We start from the raw sequence: 11,283 nt of genomic DNA on the forward strand, positions 1-11,283 counted from the left end.
CACAACCTCCAACCACCTTTGGATATATCGACACTCACATCTCGTGAGCCTCAACGCCGTCCACCCCCTCTTTTCTCCACCCTCCCCTCTCCGGTCCGTCGGTTGCTTGGGTCATTTCCTCTCCTACGAGACCCGATCTTTCTTCTCCTTATTGACTCTTTAACCTTTTTGTCGATTTCCTCGCCGTTGCCATCATCATGGCCGGCCGAATGGTACTATACAAGCTGGTGGTGTTGGGAGACGGTGGTGTGGGAAAGACAGCTCTTACCATCCAGCTATGTTTACAACACTTTGTTGAAACTGTAAGTTTGGCTGGTGGCATGCAACGCATGCATTTGCTTCCACCCTCACAACAATAATGAATTAACACTTTGAAACAGTACGACCCCACGATTGAAGACTCATACCGAAAGCAAGTCGTTATCGATGGTCAGCCCTGCATGCTCGAAGTACTGGACACCGCTGGACAGGAAGAGTACACGGCACTGCGAGATCAATGGATTCGTGATGGCGAAGGGTTCGTTCTAGTCTACAGCATCTCGTCACGCTCTTCCTTTACTCGCATCAAAAGATTTCACCATCAAATCCAACGAGTTAAGGAGTCGTGCGCGTCGTCCCCATCTTATCCTGGCTCTCCTATCTCCTCGGCAAACCCGCAGTTGCCTGTACCTATTATGCTTGTTGGCAACAAGAGCGACCGAGTCACCGAGAGAGAGGTTTCCACACAAGAAGGTCACGCCCTCGCCCGCGAACTCGGCTGCGAGTTTGTGGAGGCATCAGCGAAAAACTGCATCAACGTCGAAAAGGCGTTCTACGACGTTGTTAGGATTCTACGCCGGCAGCGACAACAAGCCTCTCGCCCCTCGGATAGATCAAGCGGCCGGACGCGAACAGGCAATGGCGATGCAAGGGGCGGCGATCGAGACGAAAGACACAGAAATAGGAACAAGGACCGAAACAAGTCTAAATGCGTGGTATTATGAGTGGATACGCACCATCAATGGATGAAGGGATCCATATGTTAAGAGGAGGGAAAATAAGGCGGACGAGCAAATCGAGACGCCAACAACGACAACAGGCCAGCGTCAAGGGCCACATATAAGGTGATGCCTTTGGCGAGATCAGGATATGCCCAATGATTTATTGGCAAGATACCGTGGGAAGTACAGAGAGATGGGATGAGATAAGAAGGGATTTATTACTTTTCTGCAATTTCTAGATGGCCAACTGCCCAACAAACAGGGCGACATGACGACGCAGCATCGAATAACGAACGAAAGCAGAAGCAGTTCCGCACCGGCGCAAGGCGTACGAACAAAAAGAGGCATATTCTTGGGGCGCTAGGTTATTTGTTGACATTTATAATTATCGTTTTGCAACATTTACGACAAAAATTTGAATGGCATTCATAATTCAAGCGGCCAATTCCTTACTTGTCTCCTCCATCCCATGCGGGAATATCTTGACTTTTGGATCGAGACTCCATATTGTGTGATTGCAGATTTATCAATGTCCAGCTTCTGGAGTTTACATTTCGCAGGTCAATATCAGCATTGTTTAGTACTAATTTTGTCCCAATCATCATCGCCAGACATGAAGATTGATTGTCGCATATACCTTCCTCGCCTGTTAGTCGGTCACTTATCTTACTGTTATTCATCGGAACGCTACGCTCGACGGGATCCCGAGTCATACCCATGCCAATGCGTCAAACAAGCAGGTTGTCAGTGTTATTTAGTGACTTGCTTAGAGGTGCTCGGACAAGTGACTACTTGGACCAGCAACGTTGCTGTCTGTTTTGAAGGCAGGTGATGTTCGGGTCGAGGCCTATGTGTGATAAAGAGCGGGATGTTGTTATTCTTGTCTTTTCCACTAAGATAGCGACTGAGCGAAGATCCCAAGGACCAAAGCCCCCCTCTATTTGGTGCTTTGTGTCCTTGAGGGCATGAACATAGTGTTGGCCCCGTTCATATTGGCGGACCTTGGCATCCATATGTCGGGCAGAACTCTGAACCATGTTCCCTGTTAGTGGACTCGGGACAGAAGCCGTTGAGCTTCTTACTGCCCTGATCCTGAGAATGCAAAACTGGACCAAGATGCGATATGAGTATCAAAGTTACAGGAACTACGGCATGTGGTAGAAAGGGTCGAGCTTCACCGTGCTCCAGTAGATAGGAAGAATGAACATATGGCTTAGCCTTGTGGGAACCTAGGCACACAGAAGCTCAACAGAGAAGGGATCAAGAAGAGGTTTCAGCGGAGTTTGCTAAGCTAGTGTACCGATGTGGGTGTCGATGAAGATGGAGGAGTTCGCGCTACACTGCAAGCAGATGTTCGAGCACAAATGTTCCCCATAGGATATGGAGACGTGGCAGAGTACTTGCGTCTACTCTGTGCAATGTCATTCTAGCAACCTACCTACATATTGTGTCACCAGATTGGCGTTGAATGCGCGCTCCCACGCTTTGTGTATATGTAAAGAGGTGCAACCCCCACGTAGTAGTAACGAGACATGACTCTTGTCAGCAAGCAATACGGCATGGGAAAAGGGGAATGGGAGAAAAGAAGAGGAAACAAGGCCTTTTGCATGCAGCTAGCAGCAACTACCTAACCTGATGTTAATTTTAGATAAGCAATGTCAAAGCAATTGAAACATTGACTTGATACCACACTAGGTAAGTTTTAACCGCGATTAATTTTGATGACATCCACATTTTAATTCTCGATGCCTCAAGTATGGAAATCTACTAGACGCTGCTCGTAACATCGAAACGGCATCAAGCTTTTTAAGATTAATAAACCGATTGCCCCTTTATTTCCACCGTGACATTAAACTAAGTTTTGTCATTCCGCAACGACTGGGAGACTGACTGGCTACCTAGTCCTACACACAATTACACACCACTCGGGGGTTTTTAGTTGCGATGATGACAGCACAAGTGCCGAACAAAGTTTCTATGCGGCTTTAAGCCTTTGCCGATACTACCGGTCTACTCCTTGTCTCGTTTCTCGAACGTTGCGTTGGATTACGCAGGGCAGGGGGCTTGGGGATTGATATCCATGACCAGAACCACAACGGTACGTAACATTGGGTCTACATACATGCAGAGTACTCTCTGACTCTTGTACTCTGTACTCTGCTCTGTGCTCTCTATACTGGCCTGACAAGAGCTAGGAGAAACCATGAGCATCTCTCACCTTGTTCCCTGTGTTTAGTTTAGTTAATAAATAAGTAGCTAACTGCCTACAGTAAACATATCGTGACGGAATACTTATATGTCCGAGGGATTTACGTTGTATCTTTGTTAACAGCCTATTGCTTGCTGCTGACTACATTCTTACTTATATGCTCGCTGTCCACACGCCGGGTCTTGAGACAGAGATTGAGACGGCGTTGAGACGGACGAGCACCGGACGATGGACGGCGTCATTAACGGGGACTAGCAGCGGGCGTTTAACAAGATGGATGACCCTGAAAGAGGGACCAAATACTCCATACAGAATACGTAGGTAGGTAGTAGGTAGTCTGGCTGCTAATTACCTTGATTTCGTCGCTCCGATAACTTTTGCCTAATCGGTTTGACTGAGTCGTATTTCCACGAATTGAGGTTTGTTGATAACAAAAATGACGGGTTTCCTTTCTTTTTTTACGAAAAATAAATAAACGAAATAGTCAGTCCATCGTACTGAATAAGTTAAACCGTTGGATGGAGATATGCACAGAAGGGGAAGGTCAGTGATATCTACCACCTACCAAAGAGCTGAAGGAATCGACCTAGTAGCAGAGGGGGAAGGAAGAAAAGAAGGAAATCAACCATGGCTACCTACCTACTACTACCTACCGCATTGCTAACTATTCCAACGTGAGGTCGTAATGTATGTACTGTAAACACGCGGGGAACAGGGGACTGGGAATCCCGGTGCTAGGGTCAAGGAGGGGAGGGAAAAGGCTCTAGAATAGAAAGTGGCGGTCTCTTGTTCGAACGGATTGCCCATTCAAAATAAAGAGAGAGCTACAGAGTAAGCTGATGAGCGTCGTTAGTCGGTTATACAAGTCATATTTTTACATTGCCGGGTCTAGATTTACCCGCAATCTCGGCCAACTATACTAGCCAACCTACCACTATTCTCGGGCAAAAGAGAATCCATCACTCATCATCAACTTCGTATAAGATACCCATCTTGGGATCGTGTTCTAGTGCTGCTTGTAAGGCCTCCCAGACGTGTGGGTATCACGGATGAGCCCGCGGGCAGCGTCTATCCCGCTCAACCTATTCTGGGTAGGGCACACAGCCTTAGGGTAATTAATAGACTCGACTCAAGACTTGGTCAGAAGTTGATAATCAAGAACCTACTGCCCTGCCCTGCTCGTCTTTTTGTACGGCATTGTCTGCTCTTAAACGCATTACGTACCGTGGACTCGATGACAATACGTAATGACTCTCAGACCCCATCGCTTGTCTGGCCTTATATCCACCAAGTGACACTTGACAGGCATGCATGGAAGAACATTGGATCACAATGGAGCAACGGCGTTGAAGATCACCCTAGACTAAAATGTTAGTTAGCATCTTGTCATCTTTCTCCAGATCAACCGAATTCCCAAACCCTGCCACACCCTGCCCAGTCCTGCTCCCCGATTAGACTTGTCAGCATCATCGAATTATATTCGAAACAGGCTATGGATATATTGGGTTCCCTCGTTCTTAACATGAAACCCCTCCCTTTCTTCTAGCACGTTTCATCCTCTTCCAACAGCTTCCCTTAGATGACATGACCAGACCCTGATGATACTCAAACACCCTGCGAGTGCTCTCCTGAGTTGTAATGCATTATTCAAGGGATAAGGAGCAAACAGCCACAAAACTGCCATGTAGCAGTCGATTGGGTCACGCTGTCTCTATCGGCCGAGTCGTGGTGATAACCTCACAGGATCGACAATCTAGACCACGACGATCGTTCATGCTAGCAGCCGCTACGTGGGTGAGGGGAGGGGTAGCGGTGGCACACTCGAGAATAATTCCCTCGAGTATTCCCAACACGGAGTAAAGGGTCTCGTGTCAATATCAAGATATCAGGAGTATCTTAACCTATATCATGCCTTGTAGCCGAGATGATACACATGCCCTCTTTGATGACAGTCACTGTGTAGGAAAGTATTCTCGACGACAGATACATTCAGCATATCACATTCATGCATCACAAATAGCCACACAACAAGTTTATCGGATCATCTCTATTCGATATTCACATAGAGATCGCCATGACTTCCTGGCATCCATGAGCCCTTGCCGGGGCTCCTTATCCAAGACGCCGTAGTTGATATCTCAAGTCCCTCCCCGCTATCCTGAATGTAAACATAAAAAAATGGGTGCCATATCCCGTTTGTCTTCCAAATAATTTGACGTGAAGTGAATATAAGGTAAGGAAAATAAGAAGACAGATTCTGGAGCGTGTCCCTTGACTAACATTCGGCTAGATTTCGTGACATCTCTTCATAAAGAAAATTGCAATATATAAAACTGAGATGATATAGTATCATTACTCTTTTGTGGCGTGCTTATCCCCGAAAGGACAGCTATCGCGCCTTAGAAGGGAAGGACCCTTTTCGTTTTCGTTTACAGGGTCCTCCATAACGGCACCAAGGCTGGTCTTGTTGGCGCGTAGGGGACTTCTGTCTGGAGGATCAGAGAATGGACCTTGGTCCGCGGAGGGTGACTCTTCGATAACGGTGATACTTGAGTCTCGGGTAACGTTGCCGCTGGGTGTTCTTGGCGGTGTTGGTGCCATCGTTGATGATGATGACATTGTGTCCGACTCAGCCTTGCTTCCCATGTCGACCTTCTTCAAAGTTCCAACCTTGACCACTTGTGCACGAGCCTGCGTTGCAGTGTTGGCGCTGTTGAGGAACGTCGAGCCGACGCTGAAAGCGCTCGCAGTGCTCTTGGGCCGACTGTTACCAAACTTCCCAAAGTCGATTGACGGGACTGGTGGTGCCATGAGCTCGTTGCCGTTGGTGCCGATGGACTTGACGCTGACCATGGTAGGTTTGGCACGCATACCAGTCTGCGCAGGTGTGAGAACCTGAGCCTGCTTGCCGTAGATTGTAGAAGCCACACTGGATCGAGGAGCGTAGGATGTGCGAGCGTATGATGTTCGGTCCGAGTATCCTGACAGGCCTGAGTAAGTAGAGTCTCTCAGGTCACCGGGAACAAAGAAGTGCTGATCGTCGTTTCCGAGACTCCTGTTGGCCTCGGCGTGGTGGTGCATGGGAATTGGAGGAACGGGAGGAACAAGAACATTTGGCGAGGTCGGAGTCGCTCGGTTTGTAACGCCAGGGATGTATGCGATCTGGATGATATTGGATGCGCGTGTGAGGACGGTCGAGGCGATCGAGTGAACAGTGTGCGTAGAAGGTGGGCGGATTCCTCTGGGGCCAGCATCCTTCTCGTGGATTGCGTCTGTGTCCTCGACGTAGATAGATGCGGGAATGTGCGATCGCTTCGGCTTAATGCAGAACCTCCATACCACATATGTAACGATGGCAATAACAGCAATACCACCCAGGACACCACCAACAATGGCACCGACGTTTGGGCCCTTGCTGCCGCTGTCACTGGATGAACTAGAGTCCTTCTCACAGATCGATGTAGCGCACATGGTGCAGTCTAGTGGAACAGTAAACTGGCAAACTTCATTGTCTGCACACTTGGGGCACTCGAGCTGGGTAGCATCGTCACACTTAACACAACTCTTGCTTCGGGGGACAAGTTGGAAAGCTGAGGACGGCGTTAGTATCCATGGTTATATGTAGACGCGCGGCTGTCTCGTCGACTTACCATGGCTTAACTCGTCCAGATCCCTGGCAATGAGATATCCGGCTCTTTCCTTCATGGCGATGACTTAATAAGAAGATACTGGTAAAAGGTCGTGATGATTTTTGATGGTTGACCGTTGAAAAGTGTCGATCGCTTTAGTTTAAGGTGTGGATTATCGGCAAATGCTTGGCAATAATACAACTCGGATAGCGATCTGCGAAAAGAAAGAAAGAGATGATGTAGTTGTTGTTAGGTTCTTCTTATATGTGGACAAGAAGAGGGGGGGGAAGGTTCGTTTGTTGTATCGAATATCCAAAAAAGTGAAGTCGTAGGAAGCGATGTTATTGAGAAACGAGTGTGGGTTCAGAGGCTAGCTCGGAGGAAAAAGAAGGTTGGTTAGGAGGCGCAACGAGACATAATCGACCAGGCGATATTGAATCGAACAAGCAAATACGAGAGAAGCAAAGTCGTTTGTTGATCTGCTGTACTCGTGTCGTTTCGGTTCAAGTCGAGGGAGGCGTTAAATGGCGAGTAAAGTGTTGATGCGATCGTCCGGTCCGTTCGAAGGTTAAGAAGAACGATGAATGAAATGAAAGAACGAGCGGGAAAGCGGCGGGAGGTGGGAGGTCAGAGGTCAAAGAAAGACTGGACCTGGGCTAAAGCTGGGCGCTGGACGCTGGGCTGGTCAGTCACTCACACACACTCTTTTCAGTCTTTCTCGACTTTGTTGGTAGGAGCAGGAAAGCGATTGGAGCACGCAGAGATGGTGCAACAGGGGTATTAATGCTTGACTCTACCTCTTTTAGCGATAGCGAAACCGTAGAACCACCCGCACTGTACATTCTCCCCTGATATTGTGGCCCTGAACCGGCGAGCTGGCTTATGAGAAGGCTTGATTCATCCCTGCATGATATCCACCCAGCAGTGCCTAAAGCCCCTGTTGATCCTGGCTAGACACTGTCTTGGTCACTGGTACCTGCTGTTTTGAGGCCATAATACTCGGGTTACAGGTACCAGGCCATTAATTCATAGCTCAGGTATCGCAAACCACCAGCCTGCTTCAGGTGAACACGAACAAGCGGCTTCGTGCAGAATTCAACTAATAGCTAATAGAATGCTCTGATTAAACAGATCGAGCCATCGACTCAAGACCCTTGGATCTGCACCATTCCGACAATATCCATATAGCACAGTAACTATGACTACCAGGTACATACGGGCGACCCTACCTAAACCTGATTCTAGAGTTGCAGCAGGTCCCTTCGAATCTAGCCACTCACGACACAGTCCTGACAGTGGCACGAGTTTACTTACATACCAGACCTGGGCCGGCGGGCTGGTTTTGTGAGAACGCTTTGTCGACATCAGACGCGCGTCCCTAAATCCGAAACATCAAACTCCCGATGCAAAGACTACCTCAGAAGAAGAAAAGAAGAGAAAAAATCTTTCACCGACTTGGCGTCCTGCGAATGGAATTTACGAACCCAACTAGGTAGTCTAATTAACCATCCATCAACGGTTCTCGGCAACGCCATCAAGACCGTTGTATCGCTGCTATCGTCCAGGGCTTCAAAGTGGCTAATATCAAATATCACACTGAGCGAATTATATCTCATGCACGCGATGCAGGTATTGGCCTGCCTCGTTCTTGGCTGAGGCTTGTTACCATTCTTTATCCTAATTGGCATGGAGCCTTTAAACTATAGGAGCAGACATATTACTCCACGGAACTGTTGTGGTACGATCGTAACAATTGTCAATGCTTTGGATTGCTACGGAAACATTGTGTTTCTCGCTTATCATTATTCTCTACAAGCGATGCTTCAGTTGCTGGTTTCGATTCATGATACGGCTCGCGAGTGTTGCGTCTCCAGGTGGTGTCCTTACAGTCATTTACCAATCGACAAGGTTGTCCGTTTTCAACCCTTTAATGCTGGCCATAGCAATCTTCTCCACGGCCTGGGGTATTGCTTTCGGAAATCCGGACTTGGAACACCAAGATTGGCAGCCTATGCCTTTATTATGCGTTCGATATGTCGATCTTTGGTGTTGAACGATCAATGAGGATCGTGGGTCTCAAATACGGTTTCGTGGGATCGGAAATGCTTAATATAATTGTGATGAACAGAACAAACGGAAGATCGCTCGTATAGTATCTCTTGACGTAGTAGTTGCTATCATATGTAAAATCACATGCTGGCTTCTCCAACGACAGTAACACTATGACCTAAACATCTGAACTCAGACATTTAATGATCCCTTGCATCAATGTGGCAGGCCTCTTTAGGGTAGCACCCATTCGGATCTTAGGATCTAGGACATGATCTTTACAGCTCCTCACGTCAACAATCTAGAGCAGCCAGTGTCTTGGAAAAGCAACCGAGAACGGGGATTACGGCAAGTCCAATGCCAAGGGATTGTGTTAGGTCAACGAGTCGAGTCTGTGGATGCCTGTGACTCTCTTATCCAAGTATCTGTATAATTGCTGAACAACAACTACACACTACCGTCCAGCAGAAGAGGCTATCCTCCAGAAGAACCCCATTGGTGAGTTTCCATGGCCGGTCTTCAAGCCTTTGCATGTTGCCAACACAAACTTGAGCAAGTCGAGGCATGCCAAAATCAGCAGCGACTGTCAAGATCATATATCAGCAGCCCACAGCCTTCTTGTTTAGATAACGATATCAAGCAACTGCATGTCTAGCTCAAGAACGATAGGGCTGGGGAGCCAAGAGTTATTGCATGCTGACGTGAGGACGAACGAAGGAATCCAATTCCAGGGCCTCGGCCGAGATACGCAACTCTGCCGCAAAACCCGCCTCTTTAGTGGCCTCATCCACGCAGTTCACAGCAGTAGGCAGTGAGGATGGCGGGCGACAGAATCTCACATTGGGGTTGGATCAAGAGTGGAGGGGTTCCGAGTAAAAACGAGAGAGGCGGCGGCCTGTCTGCGCCCCATTGTCATTGTCGCAACTCAGTGGTTAGCCGGCACCCCCAGCTGCCGGTTCATCCCAGTTAATTTAACTCGCCAAGACAGGGGCATCTATTTTTGGAACCGAAAGTCTTTTTGTGGCAGATTTCTTAATGTTTCGGACAAAGAACTAATCAATCCTGTTGGCTGGTTGCTTCAGCCAATTGCTTGTCAACAAAGGGAGAAATGCTTGATGATCCTCATAGCAACCGCTTAATTGAATTTCTGTCGCTGCCAGGTCTGGGGTCAGTTAAGAGGGGAAGAAGGTTGGCAACACGAGCACATGCTTGTTTCTGTGCCCGATAAGTTTGTTGTGCGTTGGCGGTCAGCACCAAGCACAAAAGTTGGCAGTTCACGACATGGTTAAATCTGATGCTGACAGAACATGAACTACGGCCCAACTCGCGCAAGTGAGCGGGCTTGCACAAGGCGTCCCAGCGGCTGAGACGAAAGGAAAGGATCGTAAGCCAACAGGGCTGGCGGGTACTCCCAAAGCAAAGGAGATGGCTGACGGATACTGCTCTGTGAAGCCCGGGCCTGGTGAGGGGAAATTAGGGACTATTCTCTGTGCCGTACTCTACCGGTCTGGCTGGTCTGAACTGTACAACGCATAAGCGCTCGACTTGTGGGAGAAAGGGGAATGACGATCTTCTGGCAACTCGGCGTTTGAAATAGGGGAGCGAGTCGCTGTTATTTAACTTCGCTTCTAGAAGTTCGCGCTTGTCCCCCCACAGAATTCGTCAAGTAGCAGGCTGAAACCGTCGAATACATAGTCTCTACCGTGCAGCACAGTTAGCAGAGACAAAGTGAGTTGGCGGTAAGTCCGAGGAGGGACGATTCCAACTCGCTGAGCTCAGAGCTTAGGCACCGCCCAGTGTCATTGTATGGAGATTTGAGAGCAATTCAATGCATGTTGTCAGGGGCCCCTAAACAGAGTCTCCATCTTCTCTGGCACTCTGATTGACTCCGTTCGTATCCCGACCCATTACCAGTGTAAGACGGAGTGGAAGAATGAGAGGCCGCGTTGACGGTGAGCAATTGGAGTGGCTGAAGCCCTCAATGGGGACTCTGGATCAAGGCTTCTTCAGCCCTGACACTGGGCTTAATGCTGACAAGTAGATCCAACGGTACTGTATCGAACTTACTGTACTTACTGTACGTAGACTAGTGGGTAGCAGAAAAGTTGGCCTCCTAAGTCTTAGGGTATAAAAATAAGTAGTCTAAGAAGCTTAGTCTAAGAGCCATAAGATGTCCTAATCATTTTGTCTCTTATGCTTCCAGCGGTCAATTTTTCTGATACCCTGAGGGTAGAGTAGATGTACATGGAGAGTCTGATGGATTACAGGCTGCAAGCCACCTTTCTTTTGACTCTGTCTGCGGCGGACACGCTCTTAACGTGCAGAACGCTAAAGTTTGGCGGCATGCCCGTCTCAACGCTCAGCCAGCACATGGGACGGATATCTGCGAAGGGAACATAGAAAATCGTCACCAAGT

General features: G+C 48.3%; 2 protein-coding genes across 2 annotated transcripts; one reads left to right on the forward strand and one right to left on the reverse strand.

Moving 5' to 3' along the window:
* Window positions 1-197: 197 nt before the first annotated feature.
* FGSG_10114 (Ras-2 protein) lies at window positions 198-983 on the forward strand (the record flags this gene model as incomplete). Its single annotated transcript, XM_011320750.1, has 2 exons — window positions 198-302; window positions 381-983. The coding sequence occupies 2 exons, from the start codon at window positions 198-200 to the stop codon at window positions 981-983; spliced, it is 708 nt and encodes a 235-aa protein (XP_011319052.1).
* A 4,238-nt stretch (window positions 984-5,221) lies between these two features.
* FGSG_10115 (uncharacterized protein) lies at window positions 5,222-7,400 on the reverse strand. Its single transcript, XM_011320751.1, has 2 exons — window positions 6,840-7,400; window positions 5,222-6,779 (listed from the first exon to the last, which is right to left on the reverse strand). Exons 1-2 carry the CDS (start codon window positions 6,892-6,894, stop codon window positions 5,542-5,544), a joined length of 1,293 nt encoding a protein of 430 aa, XP_011319053.1. The 5' UTR covers window positions 6,895-7,400; the 3' UTR covers window positions 5,222-5,541.
* Between the last annotated feature and the right edge of the window lie 3,883 nt (window positions 7,401-11,283).

Source organism: Fusarium graminearum, chromosome 1, assembly GCF_000240135.3.
Source record: "Fusarium graminearum PH-1 chromosome 1, whole genome shotgun sequence".
In the NCBI taxonomy this organism is placed as follows: domain Eukaryota; kingdom Fungi; phylum Ascomycota; class Sordariomycetes; order Hypocreales; family Nectriaceae; genus Fusarium; species Fusarium graminearum.